Source organism: Haliaeetus leucocephalus, unplaced genomic scaffold (assembly GCF_000737465.1).
Source record: "Haliaeetus leucocephalus isolate CR32 unplaced genomic scaffold, Haliaeetus_leucocephalus-4.0 Scaffold162, whole genome shotgun sequence".
Taxonomy (NCBI): Eukaryota; Metazoa; Chordata; class Aves; order Accipitriformes; family Accipitridae; genus Haliaeetus; species Haliaeetus leucocephalus.
Window position 1 is genome coordinate 621,012 of NW_010972598.1, and position 24,091 is coordinate 645,102.

A 24,091-nucleotide genomic window follows, 5' to 3' on the forward strand; every position below is an offset into this window, starting at 1 on the left:
TATCAAGATAGAATTTAATAAGCTGATTTCATTATCGATGACATTGGCGGACCAAATTCAGCCCTGGTCCAGCTCCACTGAAAGTACTACTGTTGCAGCAGAAACAAATTTGGCGCTGGTGCATGCTATTGTTTAGATAACTATTCTGATCATACGTTGCCTACCTGTGATGCATCTTGGGGGAAAACTGCATCAAAAGCAAACATTTTGGGTGGAACCTGGTTTCCCCTTTTCTGGAAAGCATTCTGACCTCCACAGGCCAATGGGTCATAGAGCGTGATTTGCTTCTTACGAGGGTCAACTTTTAAGAAAGAGCTGGACTCAGATGTGTCTCTGGCAAGTGTGGAAGAGATGCGCACCATGACTTTGACCTGTCAGCAAACACACAAAAAGATGATCACATTTGATTAGTCTGTTGGATGCTCTAGACTGGTATGTTAAATGAACTTCCCAATTACACTCGAACAAATCATGCTTACTGTAGCTAGTGTCTCAGTGGAAGTCAGTGAAGACACAGTAATTATTATGGGCAGAATTTGGTCTAAAATACACAATGAATAAAACCAGAACTCATCTCCATCTACTTCAACAAGCAACTTGTGTATTTAGAGGTACGAGGTACATCATGGTGTTTTAGTGTCAATGTTACTCAAGTTTAATGATGAGGTACTACATCACCTGGTCTCACTCTCAATATAAATTGAAAATTAACTGTACCCCAGTGGCCCAATTAAGAAAGCTGAAAGGTAATCTAGACCGCTAAGCTATCAGAACCCCTGCAGTTTCTACGAAGCAGTCTGATCAATAAAAGCACATAAAAGCCAGATCTGTAATTTACACCTTTTGCTTCTAATCCAAATGCAAAAAGATGAAGTACTCGGTTCTAAGTGTCATCATCAAAGAATTGTGAAAAGATCCCTGTTTTAATGGTCAGATTTTGAAATTATCGTCAAGGGAGTGGAATGTAATAAGCGATAAAAGATTTGTTAAAACATGTTAGCTCACAACTCATTAAATGGCTACATAATAAGATGTTATTCCTAAGACAAAAATACATGTTCATGGATTTAATGAGGTTATACTGCATCCTTAGCCCAGTTGGTAAGCAATTTAGATGTAAGTAAAACTGATGACAATCAGTCTGGCTTTGGTTCTCCCCATAAATTCACTACCTGCAGACACATGAGTTCCTGAACTTTACAGGGCAAACATCACCTCTCTGTCAGCTCTAGCCACACCTGCAGGTACTTTGTCCTAGAGCAGACTGACTTTCACACCAAACAGACAGAACTTTTATCTTAATGCCCCTTAATTGTATGCCACTTGTATCAAACCCACCTACGGTTAGCATGCAAGTGACCACAGAGGGTCACCTCATCACAGGGCGGGAGGACATCTGCTGTTAGAACAGCAGATGCACCCTGGGAGGAGGTTGTAGCCCTAAAAGTTAGACAAGGCTGCAGTCCCTGTTGGCCTCACTGAAGCTGGTGCTCTTTGTAGGTAGATCTCATTTCATACTGGCCTAAGCTCATCCCACATGGAAATAAATCAGCTGCTTTGAGAGGTAAAATCTGGGCAAATTAATTTTTGACACAACTCCTTTGAATACAACAGAATGAGACCGGAGATTAATTGGCATTATTCAGTATTTTTTTTTGATGTCTTCTCTGTATATCTGTGAGTCAGTGGTAATTTGACTACATATATTTTAACCTGGGAAAACAAGTTGTCATTAGATGGTGAAACGGTCACACATCTGTGCATATGATTTCAGTTTTACACAATTAGTTGAGGGAAAGAGGAAAAATACTGCTTGGGTATGAATGGGTTCTCTTCTCAACTCCTCAGCTAAGCTGCTTATGAAACCTAACCTCTAACTGAAAAAAAGCCACTTCCAATATTTTGCCAAAGGCATTCTTCTAAACCCAACCCTAAGCAGAGCTGATTTCTACTACAGACAAAGGCAGCCAAAACCCCATCAGTCCACATGAATTGGGCAAGGTTTGAATGTTTATTCCAGCCCTAGGTCTCCTGGCAGCTCGGAAGCACTAGTCAAATTAGCAGGGAAGGGAAGGAGTACAACACTGAATCCTAGAGGAGCAAGAAAACAAAGAACAGTATCAGACTTGATCTGTTTTCCTATTTTCAACTTTGGATGCCTTTGGCTTTTTCTACTGTGTCCCACATTTTTAAACAGATGCCAATATCAAGAGCATTAGACTGATCTGCTGGAAACCAAAATAAATGGTAATCTTCAACTGCTTTAAATAAAATACTTGCTCTGCTTTAGAAAACTATTTCACTACAGGTTTATGTGTATATTTTGCTGCTATGAATCCATGCCCTCCAGATCCTTGATCCTTGTGTGGAGAGTTACCTGAATAGCCTGGGGCTAAGTTTCTTTGGGTTTTGGAGAATGGATAGTGCGTGAAATTTAACAACCTTTCATATACAGACAGTCTAAGAGTTCTTTCTGGCCTCAAACTGCATGGGCATTCAGTTTTAACTTCAGCTACACCAATTTTGTTACAGTATAATATCACCAGCTTGGGTCCTGATTTAAACCTGTTCACACAAAATCAGATTAATACCTGTCACTTCTTACTGAAATGATACTGCAAATCCTCCTAACTTCCAACAGCTACAGTGATAGAAGCTGAGGCATCAGGTTTCTCTTTCCCTGGAGTAAAAGACCAATTTAACTGAAATCCTAAAAATTTACTTGCATCAGATAAACTGAATGAACCACTATAAAAAAAGAGCTCAACTCAGAAGTCCCAGGAGTTGTCTAACAGCATACATTTTCTGACCATTTGGCTCCTCAGCTCTGGCAAATATAGACATTTCTCAAGAAAAATATTGCTATTGCCATGAACCTTTGTATTTCCTGTGCATTGGGGATTTTTGTTTTGAGACATAATGGTTCATAGAATCATAGAATCACAGAATCACTTAGGTTGGAAAAGACTCATAAGTTCATACAGTCCAACTGTTAACCTAACACTACCAAGTCCACTGCTAAACCATGTCCCTAAGCAGCACATCTACATAGAATCACAAAATCATTTAGGGTGGAAAAGACCATGTCCATGTGTGTTAGGGCAGAGGAACATCATATTGATTACATGTAGGTATCCTGATAGCTGGACCACTTCTTACTCTGAAACTAGTTTGTTGGCAGCTGGCATGAAGATGTCCGTGCACCTTGGCACAGCTTATCAGGGGTAATTCCTCTCACCTCCATTTAGACCAGCCTGCAGGAGCTGTCTCCATCCAAGCCAGTTGTCTGACCCCTTTGTAGACAATAGAGAGAAACAGGCACTTAATTCACGTGGTCTGTTTTATGGATCTGCCTTCCAGATAAGAAGACTTGCACTCCACAGATGCTTCTTGCTTTCTCTATACCACCACAGGTATATATGATTACCCGAGACGTAGATTCCTGCATTGCAGACTAAAGTTCTTCTTTTTACTGTAAGCATAATAAAAATCCTTTCCCTCGGCAGCACAGCCCCTGGCCCAAATTCAGCAGCACACACAAATCTGTGTGACAGTCTTCAGCAAAAATCACATGCTAGCAAAAATAAAGATGGGCGCACGAGTGTGATGGACACTGAACATAAGTAGTAGCAATAGATTATTTGAACTCATCTGGTAATTTGTAGACCCTAAAGTATTCTTCCAGGCCAGTTTCACAACTGTTTCACATTACTCCTGATTTACATTACATTAACTGAGAAGACAATGAGATCCTGGCTGTGCAAAATATATGTACACTATTATGCCACGGGAGCTGTGACTATAGCAAAAGCCCAACAGGCAGGCAAGATACAGGCAAACTTCAGTCCTGAGAAACACGTATTGGGATTCAGAACTGCATACATAACTGTGGCACAATAAGCTAGGCAGACCAAAACAGATTTTAAAACATCTGAGCTGGATATATCTTCTGAGGAGACAGGCAGGCTTGTGGTCTGGGAATCAGGTTGAGATTGGGGAGCTAGGACCTCTCCTAACGTCTGTGCCTCAGATGCAGTGCGATTGTGAACTAGCAATGCAATCTCTGTTTCACACTCCCCACCTGTACAACGGGCTGAGTTGCAGCTTACTTCACGGCAAGGCATACTGATACATTCAGTATTACCAGGCCTCAAAGGACTGGCAGTTGCTATTAGGTAGGCACTCCATTATTAAACATTATCATGCATGTAACCTAAACCCAAGGATTCATGCAAAGCATTTCCCAATAGTAGTTATGACAAGAGTAAATCAACTAAGCTACAGCAGTAGAAACGATGGGAGACCACAGCCGCCTCCTCTGCTGTTTCACAGTCCTTCGTGCAATTTATAGCTGGGGGTAGCGGGGGGGAGGCTCGGAGTCCATGCTGGCCCCTGCAATCCATGCCACGGGGGAGGCAGTGCGAGGACGAGGGAACATAACTCAGCCAGCTATGGGGATAGTGCAGGAACTTAATGGACTTAAAAGACTTCAGTTCAATTTAAGGAACAGACAGGTTGAAGATCACAGTGCTGCTCTGGGGAAGGCAGAAATACAATACGGTTAATTTGAAACTAACTGAACAGTGAAGTTTAAGAACTCTAATACTTTATGCGTACAATTTATATTTAAATAAACTGTAAATTGAACTTCTCCTTAAAAAGAAAGCAGGTTTTCTGCTTCACTTCCTACGTGTCATTACTCCTTTAGTCCAATGCTACAGTTTCCCACTAATCTCCTGTAATTGAAGGGTTTAAGAGATACCACTTGCGATTAATGGGACCACTCAGTCTGCCAGAAATTCTTATCTGAATCCCAGTGATCAGGTCTTGGCAGCACTCAGCCTTAGACGCACCCCTGACTGTTTCTACAGGGAAACATGAAAGCAGTCTCAAGACAAGTGCTGTTGGTAAAACAAACAACCTGGGCCTAATTTTGATCTGATTTTACACTCGTGCAAATCTGGCTGAACTCAGCAAGCATTACCCTAGTTTAAGAGTGGAGAGAGAGAATAAAAGAAAAGGTCACTTGCTCTGCAGCATTATTGTGCCTTTTCTAGGATATAACTTCACCTCTTAATTCTGCTCGTGCTGGAAGCATTTTTTAATGTGTTCTCTTCTGCAAGTTCACAGAATTTCATTTTGACAACTATTCCATCCAACAGGACGCCCATTTACTTCTCTGGTTTTCAGTTCCTGCCTACAAAGATTTCTTCTGTCCTTGAATATGTTCTACAGTCATTGAATTCCACAATATTACTCCCGACGTGCAATGCCACAAACGAAAGCAGAATCAGAGCTATACTGTTTAGGTTTCCTCAATAGGGTTTCTTTGGATTTTTGTATATGTATTTATTCTATACATGTGTGTGTGCATTTAAATTATATATGCTATTTTTTTAAAAAAGCATATACATTTTCTGAATATATCTAAAAATTTAATGTATATACATTTTTCATAATTTTCTCTGTAAATGATAATTACTGGCACTGAAGAGTTCCTTCACAGGTACCATTCAGTAGCATCAAGGGAAGACATAGGGGAATTGCTGTAATATCACTATGCTTCTGTACTGTAAAAATAAGCACAGACCTTTTAATCAGCTCTATCACAATTTCAGCTGCCTGAACCATGTTCCTTTGCCTCCTCCTTTTTTATCTACTGTATCCCTATAGACACACCAACTATTTCTTGAAGAAGGAATTTGCTAATTGCAGGATTTTCCCCAGCTAAGCTAAACTCAATTTGTGACCTACCACGGACCTTTTGTTATGTTCTTGCTCTGTGGAGAAGGACAAAGGTTCAGCACGCTCTGCAAAGTAGAACTGATGCCATAGGAAAAAAAAGAGAATAAGAGTGCAGCCCCAGCCCCTGCCACTCCCACGTCTCCTGTGCCCGCGGGGGTCTGTCTGGAGGACCCCCAGTGAAATGAGCACAGAAGGTGGGAGAGGTAAGCTGTGTCAAATCTGCATCAAACACGAATAACTACCAACAGGCTGGAATGAGGCAACACAAGCAATTGGAGATTGACGCTGCGGATGCTATCACTTCCTTCTACTCTGGCCTGTAAGATTTTGTTTGGGGTTCATTTATCTAATTACTGCAGGGACAGGGCTAGACAGCTGTTGCTTTGGGCATTGTGCTTGCCTTTATGAGCTGCTTTTCTCATCAATCATTTGAGCAGCTTCTGCTGGACGTGTGCTGGGTGGTGGTGGGAGGCAGGAGCTGCCGTGCAGTCACGGGTGAGACAGGCCAGCTGGGGCTATTGAGCTGTATTAGCACTCCATCAATGTACTGGCAATCACTGGCTGCAGGAACAGCCTTATTGGAGGTTAATGAAGAGTGGGGTTTGTAATTTCTCACTGTTACAGTTGTAAATAATGGTGGCAGGCACGCATTTTTGCTGTAGCCAGCCACAAAATACTACAGCACAAGAAAATCTGACATCCCAAATGCTTATTAACATACATGCTTTTGCATGATGGATGTAAAGCTAGAAGCCTTTCTATAGTGCCCAGAGAATATGGAAACAGTCAGTTGGGCATTTTAAATTATCTTTTTTACAGATCATGAGACAATTAACTGATCGTGCTAACATGAAATCTAGGAGGTCAAGATAAACAGACTGAGCCCACATGAGACAAATAGAGAATTGTATGAGTGGAAGTTGCTTTAATGGAAGTCTCCTGGTCACATTTGGAAAAAAAAAAAAAACACCAAACTGGGGTAAATTATGCCAGTGTAAGCTGGTCAGGAAGCATGTGTAAACAGGCCTCATTGCCTCTCTATTTTCACTAAAGTAACTCTTGTAGGCTTCAGTGCTTCACTTCAGCACAAATTAAAAGACACTCAGGCCTGATCACTCTTGTTGTCTGTGGAAATGGCTGTTACTGTCACTGCTCTGCCGCTTTGCAAAAGCAGTGAAAACAATTGAAAAAACACCACCATTAGGGCTTGGCAGGTCTCCTCTTTTTTACAACTGTCCCTGTGTTTATTTCTTGTGTAATTGCTAAAACTTTACCAGCTCATCAACCCCATCCTGTACAGCAGTTAAACTAATTTGCACTCGTAGCAATAATGGGAAGTAGCTTACTGTACCCAAACACTGATGGTATTATTCAAAAAACTTGCCCTTATCAGGATTGTACCCTTTTTCAATTGGATGATGTAACTTTATTAATAAATTCAGTAAAATCTGATGTGAAATATGCTCAGGTCATAGGGGATGGCTCAGTGACCTCTTGTTTTGTTCGCATCAGCAGTAGCTTTGAGTTTTGTTACTGTAGTTTGGTACAGTCGAAAGACAGTGCCGAGCACCGACGCTCTCTGAAACCAGCATGTACATCCGCCCAGCCACTTAGCTGTCACATTGCTACTTCAGCATTTACTGAAGGTTAACACAGAACACTGCAACTTTCTTCTCCTCTTTAAAAAAAAAAAAAAAAAAAACAGGAGGACCACCCTGTCATGGAAACCACCTTTCCCTAAGCTTCCCCACATGCAGCAAACAGACTGTGTGTTCCCGGTTTTCCTTTTGCTGCCTTCTGATCTCTTTGAGGGAAGCGGGCATTTCAGACCTGCATAGCTAGGGAAGTCTGCATGTTGCCTCAAGCAGGGGGAGGATTTTTCCCAGCTTCTGACACTCTCCGCATACCTGCACATAGATCCACAGAAGCGTACCTGCATCTATGATGGGGCCAACAGCAGCCTAACTCAGCTCATGTGCAGGGATGAAATTCCAGCTTCTTTTTTTTTGGAGAAGATCTTTAAACATCACTGTTAGTGGCATTATCATGAGAACTGAACAAAGCAAAACAGCCTTCAACAATCCCAGCGTGAACAACATGGGATCAGCTGGCAAATCTTGTCTTCCCTGCAGTGGATCTGCAGATACATAAGCACACACCTACCAGTAGAGTCAGCAGATGCCTTACTTAAGCCTCTAACACACTACTGCAAAAATTTGCTCTGCTTCTCTCACTTGGATAAGAACTTATTTTTCTTCACCGAATAGCAAGTACAGTTGGCTGCCACAAATTTCAAGATCTCATTTCCTTGCCGTGAGATCTCTTTACCTTTCAAAATCAGATATTTTGCTTCACTTCAGTGACCTTTTAGAGTAGAGGGTTTCCCGCTTTCCTTTTTTCTACTTAATACAAATTTTTCAAAAGGGTCTTTAGATAGAAAGTGTATATCTAGTAAATTAAACAAGGCAAAAACTGTTCCCTGGCACAAAATGGCAAGCATCCTTCCCTGTAATTCTCATCCTCTGCTATGGTGTGGCCATATCCATTGGTCTACCAAGATAGTCACTTGCCCATGCTAATTTAAAAACCATGCCTGGAATTGTTTGGGAGAACAGTCTAGTGGTCCAACACCATGCCAGGGACCTTGTTAACAATGCAGGAGTATGGATGATTGACTGCCGATGCCCAGGAACATTTCCTGCTCCTGTTTCATTTACTTTATAGTCTGCACTGGTTTTAGCTGGGATGGTTAATTTTCTTCATAATAGCTTCTATAGTGCTACATTTTGGATTTATAATGAAAACAGTGTTGATGACACAGGCATGTTTTAGTTATTGCTAAGCAGTCCTTACACACCATTAAGACCTTTTCTGCTTCTCATCCCACCCCACCAGTGAGTAGGCTGGGAGCGCACAAGAAGTTGGGAGGGGACACAGCTGGGACAGCTGACCCCAACTGACCAAAGGGATTTTCCATACCGTATGACATCATGCACAGCAATAAAAGCTGGGGAAAGAAGGAAGAAGGGGGGGACATTCAGAGTTATGGTGTTTGTCTTCCCAAGTAACCATGTCGTGATGGAGCCCTGCTTTCCTGGAGATGGCTGAACACCTGCCTGCCCATGGGAAGTGGTGAATGAATTCCTTGTTTTGCTTTGCTTCTGCGCGCAGCTTTCGCTCTTTCTAGTAAACCGTCTTTAGGTCAACTCATGAGTTTTCACTTTTACCCTTCCAATTCCCTTGCACATCCTACTGGGAGGGAGTGAGCGAGAGGCTCTGTGGGGCTGAGCTGCCTACCAGGGTCAAACCATGACATAGTCCCAGCCACAGAACACAGCTTACCCATGTTTTCTATTCTTTAAGTTAAACACAAGAAAATCAGGTGGTGCAGTAGTGACCTCCCATGCATGTGATGTACCATATGTTGCTCTGTTCTCTTCCAACCTAGCTTGATATCTACAAATCCTACAGATAGATCAGCCAAACCCATCAAACACATGTGCGGCACCAGCGAGCCAAGCCTCCCAAAAGGAACTTCTCTGCTCTTGTGATTGATGACAAGGCTGCTGTAGTTCTTGCTGCCTACACAGGGTTGCCGTCAGCCCCCAGGGGAAGAGGGAGCCGGCAGTGGTGAGTCACTTGGCTCTTTCTCATAGGCCATGCTCCTATTCTGCTGCAGTGCATAAAGACTGAAGAGAACTTTGCTTCACTCATTAAAGCTTCCTCTTAGAAACCCACCCTTCCAGCAAAACATGACTGTACTGCCTCGGCTGCCACAAGGACTGGTGTTGATAGAAAGCAGTAGCAATATCAACAGTAGCAATATCTCAAGCATGTGCATTGATAATTATGTCTGCTATATTACTTCTAAGAGCCCTGGGTTCCCTTTTTGTGAAGCTGTGAAAAAGGTGCATAGGATGCGGCTTGTAAGTTAAGCAGGAAGTTCATCTCATCCCTAATTAGAGAATGGGTGGCACCAAGGGCTTCGCATTATACATTCTCAGGAGAACAGGAATTCCCGGATGAAAAACGCTCTCTGCTTTTTTGTCTAAGGAAACAAGACTTTCTATGGAAAGAATGCAGATAAAAGACAAAGTTTCCCTTACACATGTCTTTGAGATGTCTTTTCAGTGCTAGAGAAACAAAGGATATACAGGTATTGTACAGAAGATGTATAATCACAATTGTAAGCTTTTCCATTATTCATAAAGATGATCTCCATGACTGCATACAAAAGGAGATTCCCCAGTCTGCACATAACAGTGTATGGCATAGCACCATAAATAATGAGTAGCGATGCAATCAGATAAGAAGGATTTACATTATTTAAGCCAAGCCAGAAGAAGTGACAAATTGCAGTTTAATGCAGATAAGTGTGGAGAAAGATGTGTAAAGCTTTGGAGTGGCAGTTGGTAATGACAGCCAGTAAAAGGGATGGTTCATGCTACTAACTAAGAAAAAGATTTGGGAGTTCATGGGGAGGAAAAGAATCCCAAAGAAAGCAAGGGGTGGCATTGCTAAAGACAGTCTATATAAATGGAAGGAGGTACAATTATCATATTAGGCAATATGGGTGAGATATCTAATAAGTGCTTGGGTATTCAGAGGAGAAATCCAGTCTCCAGAAGGGAAGTATAACCAGCCTCCAGTGCCATATGTTGCATGAAACAATCAGCAGAAACTTCAAGGATTGGAGCTAGATGCTTTAGTCAGAAATTTAATACATTATAATGCCATTGAATTCAGCAATAATTCCTTATTTATCTGCAAGTATATAAAAGGACAATTTGACCCTAGTTAGGAACAACCACCAACAAAATGAAACTTGAACAAGGAGGAACTCATAAAACCTGGATCCAAGCAATGATATGATTTATATTGTTAGTGAACCATTCACCTGAAGATCCTACAGGGCTTTGCAAAGGCTTCTAACAGGATTAAGACATATATTTAAAATTATGTTCATTTTTCAACTGCAAAAATAAAGTGTAAGAATAAATGAATCATCTAAGATCCCAGGAAAGGCTTGCTTTACCTAAACAGACTACCTGAACTCTAGTTCTGCCCTTTCTTATCCCATACCTGCAGGCTATAATGCTTACAAGGGCACAAACATGATATTGAATATACGTTTTCTTTGATGTTGCATCCTATTTAATATTACCTGCATGCTTCTATCTTTGGCAGTGGTACAGGAAGGCACAATAACTACAGAGCCCAAGCAGCCAGTCACTTAGAATTAATAAGATCCATTTGTAATGCTGTATATTGTCTCTAAAAAAAATTGCATTTGTTGAGCCTTAAAAGAAACCTGTGGAACAGAGTTTTATGGTGGGATTGATTTTTACATGCCTCTGAAACAAACAGGATTATTTATTGTGCCTGGGACAAAAGAACAGAATCATAGAATCATAGAATAATTTGGGTTAGAAGGGACCTTAAAGATCATCTAGTTCCAAGCCCCCTGCCATAGGCAGGGACACCTTCCACTAGACCAGGTTGCTCAAAGCCCCATCCAACCTGGCCTTGAACACTTCCAGGGATGGGGCATCCACAGCCTCTCTGGGCAACCTGTTCCAGTGCCTCACCACCCTCACAGTAAAGAATTTCTTCCTTACATCTAATCTAAACCTACCCTCTTCCAGTTTAAAGCCATTACGCCTTGTATCACTACAAGCCCTTGTAAAAAGTCCCTCTCCCGCTTTCTTGTAGCCCCCCTTTAGGTACTGGAAGGCTGCTATAGGGTCTCCCCAGAGCCTTCTCTTCTCCAGGCTGAACAACCCCAACTCTCCCACAGCCTGTCTTCACAGGAGAGGTGCTCCAGCCCTCTAATCATCTTCGTGGCCCTCCTCTGGACTTGCTCCAACAGCTCGGTGTCCTTCTTATGCTGGGGGCCCCAGAGCTGAGCACAGGGGCCCAGCTCCAGGTGGGGCCTCATGAGAGCGGAGTAGAGGGAGACAATCACCCCCCTGGACCTGCTGGTCATGCTTCTTTTGATGCAGCCCAGGATACAGTTGGCTTTCTGGGCTGCAAGTGCACATTGCTGGGTCATGTTGAGCTTCTCATCAACCAACACCCCCAAGTCCTTCTCTGCAGGGCTGCTCTCAAACCACTCCTCGCTCAGCCTGTATTTGTGCTTGGGATTGCCCTGACGCATGTGCAGGACCCTGCACTCGGCCTTGTTGAACTTCACGAGGTTCGCACGGGCCCACCTCTCCAGCCTGTCAAGGTCCCTCTGGATGACATTCCTTCCATCCAGTGTGTCCACCACACCACACAGCTTGGTGTCATCCACAAACTTGCTGTGGCTGCACGCAATCCCACTGGCCATGTTAGCAACAAAGATGTTAAGCGGCACCGGTCCCAATACCCCGCCCTGGGAATGCTTCTCATCACTGCTCTCCACTTGGACATCAAGACACCGACCGCAATTCTTTGAGTGTGACCATCCAGCCAATTCCTTATCCACCGAGTGCTCCATCCATCAAATCCATGTCTCTCCAATTTAGAGACAAGGTCATCGTGCAGGACAGCGTCAAACACTCTGTGCATGTCCAGGTAGATGACGTCCATTGCTCTCCCCTTATCCATCAACACTGCAAACCCATTGTAAAAGGCCACCAAATCTGTCAGGCATGATTTGTCCTTAGTGAAGCCATGTTGGCTGTCACCAACCACCTTCTTATTTTCCATGTGCCCTAGCATAGTTTCCAGGAGGATCTGCTCCATGATCTTGCTGGGCACAGAGGTGAGACTCCCTGGCCTGTAGTTCCCTGGGACTTCCTTTTTTCCCTTTTCAAAAATGGGGGTTAGTTTCCCCTTTTCCAGTCAGCGGGAACTTCCCTGGACTGCCATGACTTCTCAAATATGATGGATAGTGGCTTAGCCACTTCCGCCACCAATTCCCTCAGGACCCATGGATCCATCTCATCAGGTCCCATGGACTTGTGCACCTTTAGGTTCCTTAGACGGTCACAAACCTGATCTTCTCCTATGGTGGGCGGTTCTTCATTCTGCCAGTCCCAGAAGACCATACAAGTTGCATCTAAAGGTTCACATAACTCCATAATATCCCATCTCCAACAGTGACTCAACAGTCTGCCTTGTGAGCCTTCCACTGTGGTGGTCTGCACTGGCATCCCACTGGTCCCGTCTGAGCTGTGCTTTGCCAATACCCACACAGCCCACATGCCACTTGCATCCTGCCAAGACACAAACTAGGGGGAACTTAAACTATCAGGAGAGAACCACAGGCTCTGATGAGACAACCTGTAGTCTGAATCAAATCTATAGCCCATTCGGGACATTATTGGGCTTGGGCATGTTCATAGTGCCATTTGTGGGATGCTGTCGCTCCTTTTGGGCGTGGGGAGAGGAGTGCCCCAGAAAGGTCTCCCATGGGTACATACAGTACATGAAGCTGCCTCTCCCAGCTCCTCCAGAACCTGTTGCTGAGGCTCTGGTTGCTTCTCCTTCCTCAGATTTTTTTTTTTTTTTTTTTAATGCCTTCCCCAGTACTAACATTGAATTGCTTTCTGACCAGTAGTGAACATCGTGTTGGGATTTTCAGTATCCTCTAGAAGGCACTACAACCTGACTCTTACCCCTGAAGGAAAGTAAATCCAAGGAAGTCATATGTCTGATCAAATTTGTTCCTAAAAGCTGGGGATCATCAAACACAGCCTCTGGTGGTACAAGGATGTTCTTTCTTACTTGGAAAAATCCAAAGACATATTAGCTAAGTCTACGCTGCTGGTGCAAATGATCTCTGTGTTGTACTCTGCAGTATTGGTTCCTGGGCATGCATCTGACTCCAGGTACAGTGCAGCTCATCTCCACTGTATCCTGTGTTCCCATCGGAAGAAATCCAGTCATGCAGGCAAGGGGGATGGTATGGTATGCTTAGCAACGCTCCTGATCTGTCTGATCACAGAACCAAGACATCAGGACTGTAATGCTTTCCTGTGTTTTTTGTACTGAATATAATAGCTAAATAACAGAATTAAAATGATACCAAACCAGAGAGGCAGACAAACAAAAAAAGACAGAAAGAAAACTAAACAGGAACCCCCAGAGAACTTAATGGAAACAGTACTTTGACAAATGAAACTTGCCTCGTGTCACAGGGAGACACTAACTTCTTTTACCCTCAGCTGTAGTATACAGCATAACACTGCTACTAAACCCCTTCCTTGATGAATACAACTCTAGCAATGAGAAACAGCCAACAAAGTGCCCATCTGCCTAGTGACCCCTACCACTAACGATTTCATCCACTGCTTGCTGCCTTGTTAAATGCTACAATAAATAATGGCTGTGTTTGTGAATAGATCAGGTAACTAACCACTTGCCCTAGAATGAATATCCAGTGCTTGTTAGTAGTTTTTGTACATGCCCTCAGCTGTAATTCTGCAATCTTAATTCAGGCAAAATTCACATCGTCTTCAACCTCAACTGCCATTTCCTGACTTTTGAGCGCTTAACCATGCAACCTTAACATTCCTTTAACATTGCTGTTCGTCAACAGAATAGTTCATTATGTTGTGTGTAGCTCAGGGACTGTGTAATTCTTCTAGCAAGTAGCAGCCTTTAATGAATGGCACCTGATCAATAATGCAGAAATCAACATATGAGAATAAATAAAAAGCCTTTTTTATGAGGGGTGTCTGTAGGAAATGTCAAAACCATTTATCAAGGGTCCAGGCTGATAGCCTGCAGCTGCTGTCCACAAGAACTATAAAAATGAACTTTGTTGAGTCCTGCAAATATTTTTTTTGTATTGAGTACTATTAGCTTTTTCCATGACCGAAACACAAAACAAGGACTTATGGAGTATGAATGCAATGGGCATTACAAGAGCTTTTTTAAAGTAAAACTTTGCCATAGTAGTACTTTGTCCCTAGGCTCCTAGTTATACAGATTATTTTATGCACCTTGGTTTCCAGGTGCACCTTTAAAACAATCCTCATTGTGACACTAGACAGGCTGAGCTGCTTAATACAAATGCAAAAATGCATTTGTATTTGGGTTTCGAAACCTCAGTTTAACAAGGCATTGGACAAACATTACAAACCAAGACAACGGTAAGCACTTTACCTCTTCCTGATATCTAGGTGAAGCATGTATCAAAGAAGCAGGTAGTTTTGACTGTTTTGAAAAGCTTTTATGTTTCTTAATGAATAATCTAACAGAGAAGCACAAGGGCAAATCCAGCTCCTTTGCTGACAATTCACATCCAGCGGTAGAGTAGCAATAGTTAAGGGCTATAATCACCATTGACAAATATGAGCAAGATGATGAAAACAGAGGTTTAATGAAGTTTGCTTTAGTCCCACATGGGGGCTTAAAAAAACTTTCATTTTAAGTGCCAGAGTGATCCCTCCTTGTCAAATCCTAAGTCTAGGGTGATCAGTTTTCTAGGCAGGTTATTTAAATAGCTAAGAATAATCTCATTCTGGACTCTACATAACCAAGCAAGGCTCCTTCCATTGCACCTATCACCAGGATGGGGACTGCATCAGCCTCACAAGCTTACTTTCTAAAGATCAAGCTCTTGATCACTTAGGAGCTGCTCAAGAAGGCTTCACCTTCAGCTAGCCTGAACTATACTGACAATTTGACTTCTCTCTTTTCTCATGCAGGCAGGCAGAGTGATCTATTGGTGGACAAGAACAAGTGGAGGACCTTGATGAGGTTGGGCAGGCAACAATTCTATGGCTCCATCCTCTCTCAGAGGTGTGTGACAGAGCTGGCTGCTTCATCTCCTCTAAAATCTTACAATTTTCACTTTAGTCACAATGATGTCACCATGAATCAACAATGAGATCCAGCATTTTCAAAACTGAGATCACTCAGCAAAGGCCTTTGTGCCTTTGGTGGGTAACAATCCCTGCAGAGACATTGCATCTCTGTTGACACTACTGGAAAGATCCCAGCTATTACACCAATGAATCTGTTTCTAAATCCACCTCTTTAAACAGTGCTTTTCCACTTACTATGAAAATTTCTGTGGTAACGCTGCTATTTGTCATTGGTGGCACTGCATGCCAGACAACGGCTATGAAAGTAACAGTCAGTGCACAGGTTTCACAAATGACTGAAGCAACTAGCCTTCTCTTGAGCAATAAAGGGATCTTTCATTTTAAGATAATTCATCCTCCATGCTTGTCACTACTCTAGCTTAGTATCAGGGAAGAAATGATCTCTGATGCCTTGTAACATTTTGTCACTCATCACAAAATAGAGAGATTAATGAAGGAAAAAAGGGGGGAGGGGTTGAGGGGTTGGTTTGGTTTTTTTTAAGACACATCTTCCCACAGTAGATCAGAGCATAAGCAGAACCAGTAAGGTAAAATACACCAGAATTGTAAATGGGAGAAGATAACACAACAAATATCACTTACAGACTGATTTTTAATGTGCAGCACAGAATGAAGCTTGATAAAATATTCACACTTCAAATTGAAACGTGATCCTAAATCAGCACTGTGTGGTAGGGAGGCAGACAGCTCTACTGCCTGTCTGTCTGGTGAAGGATGGTTTTATACCACAAAACCTGAAAAAGGTATGTCTTGAAGTAAGTGGGACTGCTTGAGTACAGACTGATCATATACATCAGTATGAAAAGTGAGAAGCACAGAAAGTGAGTGTGGCCGGGGTTGGGCCAGAATCCAAATGAGAGTCATGCCAACCACAACAATATTCAGGTTTTCACTGGTGGAGCCAAAGCCCTAACTTGGATTAACTTGGGTTTTCCTCACTTCTTTCCTTCCAAATAGTTCCTGGAAGTGACAGTACCACATTTAGACAGAATGGACCACAAATCTGTCCAGCTGGGAAGCCTCAGGTACAGTCACAGGCATTATGACAACTATTATGGGGAAAAATTAACAATGTGGGTTTTTAATTGCACTTCTAAAGCTACCTTTATCACTTGTAGTCCAGTACTATAGCTGTACATTAGCCCTTCATTTTTTTAAGGACTGTCCTCACAGCAACACTCAACTGTGAGTGCTGCAAGCCATGCAGCTCTGTGCTTATCTCTTTAATAGCCAAGTATCTTTCATTCTTACATAGTATTTTTGCTATACAAAGAAAAAATTGGGATATAGATCTTACTTCAGATAGTATGCATCTCAACTTTGGGTATATTTACATCTGGCTTTTGACTCAGATTATTCAATAACATAAAGCCTAATAAATGGTAATATGTCATGGTTCACATAACTTTCTCTATACCACTGCTCTTACTGTATTTCTGTTAAATGCTGCACATCTTACCTGACTGCACGTGAATGCACATTAGCTAATATTCAATACAAGTTTTGGTAAGGTGAATATTGCGTATGAAATCGCCAAAGTAAAGGAAATTCATTCTGTCATTAATTTCTACCAATTTGCATAGACGTTGCAAGAAATGTGGTCTCTGTCAAGAAGCTTCAGGACATATCCTGTGTAATAACAAGATAGAACAGGGTACATTTTCAATGGAGTGACTATCTCTGGATGTCCTTGGATAGTGTGGGATTCAGGAAACCTCTTAATATTATTTTAATTAAGCTGTTACAGTCCATCATGTCAAAACATAAAAATACAGATTATATAAAACTGCATTAGGGGACCTTACAAAGCCCTGATTAATGGCCTGATAGGTTGTAAAATGAATCCAAACTGTAAATTTATACCGAGGGCTTTTCTAAAATGTGAATTATTGACTTGACAGATCATAATAACTCTTTCCAAACTATTCTGGTCTATGGTTCAAATCTTTTCTGTATAGCTCACTGACATGCACAGTAAGTCTAATTTACTACGTCTCTCGCTGCACGAACATCTACAGACTGTAACATCCTCTGAAATGTATTCTGAAATATTGCAAGTGACCAGATGGACAAAGGCATGAGGAAGAAAATGTCATTAATCTATAATGACTTCCAGATAAGAGTAACTTAGAATCCCTCCTACTAGCTCACCTGGCAGAAAAGTTTCTACCGTTAATGAGGTATACCAATGACGGAATATGTTACATGGAATCTGCTTTATGCATCAGCTACCTTGGCTCTCCAGTGATTTCCATTAGAATAAGGCGGTTTATTTGCTCTTTCGGGATGCCATTATTTTCTACAGCCATAACCAAGACAGATTATACCTAGACTGCTATATTAACATGAACCTCAGAAAAGCACTTGAACCCCAAACTTCTTATCTGGATATATTTTAATCACTTTTAATTACCTCTGAAAACTGGAGCAAACCTCAGCTCATCAGATAGGAAATCCTAGACACTGTAGGAGAAGGCGGCATTCTGGATCCTATGGAGCTCAGCCCCTATAGACCATGCAGATGCAACTGGAATCAAGTTACTCAGTTCCAGCAACTGACACTCACTGTTGCAAATATCTACAAAAGGCTTTAAAACATAGTCCCCTGCCCCCAAGAGGGCAGGGATGAACTCAAAGCCTGTCTTGCTGAACATCTGGAATGTGACACTTATTTCCCTGAAGTTAAAATTCAAAACTCAGATCAGCCAGTATATTTTACAAAATGCCTTCTTTTTCCCTTAGTAAGAAAAGGACTCTCACTTATGCATATCTCAATTGAGAATTTGTATCTTGTTGCAACATATACAGTTGAAGCTGTTTTGGTTACAAGAAATCCCAAACACATTTTAACTTGACAACTTTCAATTACATCTTTAAAAATCTGACACTCAGAATTTCTATTTTGGCAGGATAGAAACTTTGATATTTCAAAATATGATTTTGTTTTGAATAGAAATAAAAATCCACAAGACTGAAATTTTCTGAGAAATGCTGAAATTTTTTAGAATTAATTTTAAATGTTTGTGTTGGTAAAACAAAGTATTTTCCTCTCATTGACTTTAAAAATACTTTGAAAGTGTCATTTATATGATGCATTATATAAACAAAAAGTAATTTTGAAATGAAAATAATTCCATACTTATGGAGTACTGTCAACCCAAATTTGGTTTTGGGGGGAAAAAAAAACCACAAACAAAAACCCAACCAAACAAAAACAGATTGAAAAATTTTCACGTATTTTTAGCTCAGTTAGTAGTTCAACTTTCAATCAATTCCATCAGTTTTTAAATAACCCGATTAGATTAATATTGGGAACTAGCATGACCTGACAGAGAGCGGCTATCCTGAAATATAGCTACTGATACAAAAAATTACATTAGATAATTAAGTTGTTGCTTTAGTAGAACTAGACTTACTAACTGGGCATGTATTAAACACTTAAGTACTGAAAGAGTTAAGAAAATCCCAGTAGGAAAAAAAAAATTAAAACCTTGACATTTGTCTCCATAAAATTGAGAAAAATAAGATTGAGCAAATTGATATTTATAAAGAGTTTTAATCACACAATTATGTTATCTTTTTGAAGTAGTGTAACATGTATTTTGTAGAGCTAATCTATACTTCGTTACTCTCTCTCGAGATGCACACTCAGAGCAAAGTCTACAAACATTCACCACGTTTCTGCATTAATAAAACTGATTCATTATCTTACCATGAAACAAGACGAGTTAAAAAAAAAAAAGATACCTCCAAAATCCAGCCTAAAAGCCAACACATTTTTGTGCAGAAAACTTTGAAGTTTCTGCAGGCATACATGGCATACTATCCTGAATCTACATTTTCCGGAGAGTCTGCAAAAGAAAAGCAGGAATGCTTTTCATGTATAAACCTAGAAAAGCATGTAGAAATCTATATAATAAACCCTTTGCAAATAGTTCCTGCATAAGAATAAAAATGTAGTGGAGGAGTATACTGAACTGCTCTACAGAAAAATGATAGGTAGATATTTAAAATGTTTTAAAAATATTTGTCAATATTCATGCACAGACAAGCCAAAATATATGAGATGAAATCCTGGCCCATCGACTTTATCCACAAACTATCTTTCAGACAGATTAGCTAATCATAGAACTTCAACTTGTTTAAGTCAATTCAACTCTTCAAGATTAAAGGGATCTTTTCAGGCTGGAAGGAAAAGGTTTCACTAGAAAGAATAAACAAAAGTAAGAAAGGGAGATCATGGTCAGAGGAAACTCTTAAGAATAGTCAAACTCCTTGGAAAGAGGAGCATACCTGCTGGCTGGGGATCAGGGGCTGGACTTGGCCTTCGAGATTCCTCCACCTCATCCACCACCTTCTTCCTCAGAAGAGAAAAAGAAGGGCTAGCTGGGGACCACCATCACCCCAAGGGCTAAATACCTCCCCCAGGACTCGAACGCAGGCAATTACTTTAACTCTGCTGATGCCTTTGGTGAAGAGAAGGAAGAAAGCCTACGCAGGGCCAAACACTTGAAACACCTTCTGCATCAGTATGGGACATCATCCCTATGTTGAGGTTCACCTACCCTCCGTACATTGGGAAATTTGCTGTTGAAATACTGGAAACTATAGTAAGTGAAAGGTTTATAAATGACAGGAAGATGAAGCTGGCTTTTCTAGTTCTAACATCTCATGATAGATGCTTAAATAAAAAATTCACTTTGAATTCTCAAGCAGGGAAAGTAACTGTAGGAATTCTAATACCAAGTATTTCCCTTCAATATGCAGTACTCACTACTACATAAGGCTATTAAGGTAAACACTGTAACTGGATTTTTTTTTTTAGTGTCTGGATGATGGTGTGACCTTGTCCTGGTTTCAGCTGGGATAATTTTCTTTCTAGTAGCTGGTATGGTGTTGTGTTTTGGGTTCAGTATGAGAAGAATGTTGATAACACACTGATGTTTTCAGTTGTTGCCAAGTAATGTTTAGACTAAGTCAAGGATTTTTCAGCTTCCTATGCCCAGCCAGCAAGAAGGTTGGAGGGACACAAGGAGTTGGGAGGGGACACAGCCAGGAGAGCTGACCCAGACTGGCCAAAGGGGTATTCCATATCATGTAACGTCATGCCCAGCAAATAAACTGGGGGGAGTTGGCCTGGGATGCATGCACTCCCGCTGCTTGGGAACTGACTGGGCATCAGTCGGTGAGTGGTGAGTGATTGCACTGTGCATCACTTGTTTTGTATATTCCACTTCTTTTATTATTGTTTTGCTTTGTTATTGCTATTATTATAACTATTAGTTTCTTCCTTTCTGTCCTATTAAACTGTTCTTATCTCAACTCACGAGTTTTACACTTTTTCCTTTCCTGATTCTCTCCCCCATCCCGGGGTGGGCGGGGGGGAAGTGAGTGAGTGGCTGCGTGGTGCTTAGTTGCTGGCTGCGGGTAAACCACAACAGACCTTAAGAGGATTTGTTCTGCACTTATGGTCCCAAGGGGATGCTTCGAATAATAAAACCTCCTACCACACCTGTCACCTAATTGTCCACAGGTGTTAGAAAAGAATCCTTCCTCTCCTTTTCCCCAGCCAATGCTGCTGCACAGTTTGCAACTTAGTTTAAGGTGTCCTTTAAATCACGAGGCAATGGCCTTTCATTGAGGCAGCAGGAGACGGGACTATATAGACCACTGACCTAATCTATGCCAAATACATTATACGCATGTTCATGAGTTTGTATGGATCTATTTGATGTCCTTGCATCTCCACTCGTGCTCAATGCCTTCAAGAGCAGGTTTTCTCCTCCTTCCTTCCATTCCATTATACATTCATATACAACTCAATTCTCTGGGCCTTGCTATAGTGACTCATTAGGTAAATGCTATTAATTACATTGTAAGATACTCTACTATCTTGAGGAGAAAAGATCATCTCTTTGCCCTCAGCATCTGACAGTCGATGAATCAACACTTTATCAGGTGAAATACTACTCTCTCCTGATAAATTCTATGGAATGAAGTTTTTTAAAAGTAAGGTATTGCTCAACATAGCCTCAAATTTCAAAATTACTGACAAAGTGTTAAGTAGTCTGAGAACTTGCAGGATCTCACCTTCCTTACAGTATAATTCAGGCACACAGGCAAGGCATAAAGGTGCAGGACTCTAACCACCTGGAACAAATGGCACTGTGGAAGTGTCCAAACAAGCACCAAAAATGCTGCATGGGATTGGTGGTATTTCTATTAATCTGCCATAGACAGTCTGAACAGTTTTCTTGCAGGTCTCTATCAGCACTCTTCATTTCTCACCTTGAAATGCTCTACTGCTATTCCAGTCCTAAGCTTCTTCTGGCCAGAGATGGAAACCTGCCAAAACATGCAGGAGTACTGTGAATGAGGTGTGCTAAAGAGTCCTCTGGGCTACAAACTCATTTTTACACAAGGTCTGAGCAAGGGTGTGAGCCCAGATGTCTAGAGATAGACTATTGCATTAACCTACTGTGCCGTTTGTCTGCATTCATAACAAACTCATGCTGTATTTCATGGACACGGCTGCACTCCTCTTCAGCCGCACGGTGACAAAAGAAGTGCTATAATATTAATTTGCAGCAAAAAAAAAAGTTCCATGTGGAGCCATCTTTTGGACTGACAGAAGATGCATACTTTTCCACTGACACCGCAGGGAACAGTCATCAGATGTCAAGGGGGATTTTTCAAAAGCCTTCAGAGACCTAATTAGGCTACCACTGAAGCCAGTGATAAAATTCCTGTTACCTTTAGAGGAATAGGAACAGAGGTGGGCCCTTGCTGCGGTCTGCCAAAGCTTCTGCTCTCTCACCCATGTGTTATGCCACAGCTCAGACTGTTTTCCTCTGGTCATTTGGACCTGGTCCATAACCTGGTCCTATGTCATCTGTTTTTCCAGTCTGACTTAGAAGATTATTGAAAAAACACTGAGCAAACTGATGACAAAGATAGAAACAACAACAATAACTGCCACTAAAGATCAATTTTTCAGTGCATGATGGAAGAGGAAACTGTCTCATCTGAGAGCTGTAAAGATTTTTAAAATACTGCTCTAAAAAATAGGGAGATTGGTGGCTGAGCATTTCTAGTTTAACACCCTTATTGTGACCAACTGATAAATAAATTTATCCAGTGGATTCATTGCCATGAAATAAAAAAGAATCAGGTTGGGGGTTTTTTTTCCAATTTCAGCCAATGATAAATTCCTCTTTATTTTACTAGCTCTCTCACATTGTATCAACAGAACTTTATGAAGTGTTTGCCAGGCCAAAGGCTAATCTAATTACATAGATTTTTCTGGATCAGATCCATTTGTTACAGACTATTTCAGTGACTTGGCTTCTGTCTGTGCATGTATGCGTCTATGAAATGATAAAATCAATGTTCTCTCCCCCAAGCTGGGAGTTTCAATACTTTTATACACAGCCTTCTCAAAAGGTTCCAAATGTATTTAAAAAAAGAAGAAGAAATGGAGAGGTCATTTTTTAGCATGAGTTCATCTGAGATGATAATTTACACTGCAAAATTACTGTGTATCAAATAAATATTCTCCTCTCCAGTAAAGTCTTTAAAAATGTCTGTGTTCACTAAGACAGAGATGTAGCTTCCTTTTCTCTCCTCACTCTTCCTCTTTTCTCTGATTCCCAGCTGCTCAAATCATTACTGTTCTGCAACAGAGCCAAATTCACAACTGATGTGCAAGACTGGTTTATGCAGTGAAGGACTGTAAGTGCGTGCTTAGGTAGTCAACAGAAAACCCACGTGGGTATAATGTACCTCTTGAGAGTGTAAAATGTCTATTGAAGGAGTCAAAAACAGATGTCTGGTTAGATTCATCATTCTCCTGTTCCAGTACATGAAACTCCATGTGCCGAGTCACATACCAGCACGTTGTGCACATGGGACAGCGCATGTCCACTTGCGTGGTGCAAGAGCCCCAGAGCTAGTGTGTGAAACGTACTGCTCCAGCCGCACCTCTCCTCCTCCTTGGCCCAAGACACCAGCCACAGCTAGTTAGCACATCAGTCAGCAGCTCAGAAAGCGGGAAAGAGGCTTCACCAGGCTTCAATATTAGGAGATGCAGTCTTGGCCATAGGGGACCTTGAGATGAGGTTCAGCTGCAGTCAGTTTCATATGTATCACATGAGACTTGACAACCTTGCTTAAATCTTAAACCCCATTAAAATTGTTTGGGACATCTTTGGCACTATGACCACGTTAAGGTACTCCCTGAGCAGCTGTTGATTCTCCCAAAGTGGGGAAAGTCTACAGAATTGTTAAATAGGAGCAAGCCTGGTTTTCTGGGAAGAACACCAACCTTTGAAGGGTTCAGCTAATTGCACACACTGAAAATCCTAACAAACCCAAACACAAGCTACATAAGAGTCATCTTCTGAGGTTCTTGAGAATATATTAGCTATTAGATGCTAAACATTTCCCCGTCATCAGCGAGAACTCAGAGATATTTCAGGCATCCATGTTGGGCAATTTTCTGCTTTGCTACAAGAAAATTTCAGTGA

The 24,091-nt window shown here is 41.4% G+C and overlaps 1 protein-coding gene across 1 annotated transcript in view; it reads right to left on the reverse strand.

Moving 5' to 3' along the window:
- KIF26B (kinesin family member 26B) overlaps positions 1 to 24,091 on the reverse strand; it is a 309,916-nt gene that overhangs the window by 65,413 nt on the left and 220,412 nt on the right. The window contains exon 6 of the mRNA XM_010562587.1: positions 165 to 371. Coding sequence (XP_010560889.1) covers positions 165 to 371 — 207 coding nt within the window. The remainder of the gene's footprint in view (positions 1 to 164; positions 372 to 24,091) is intronic.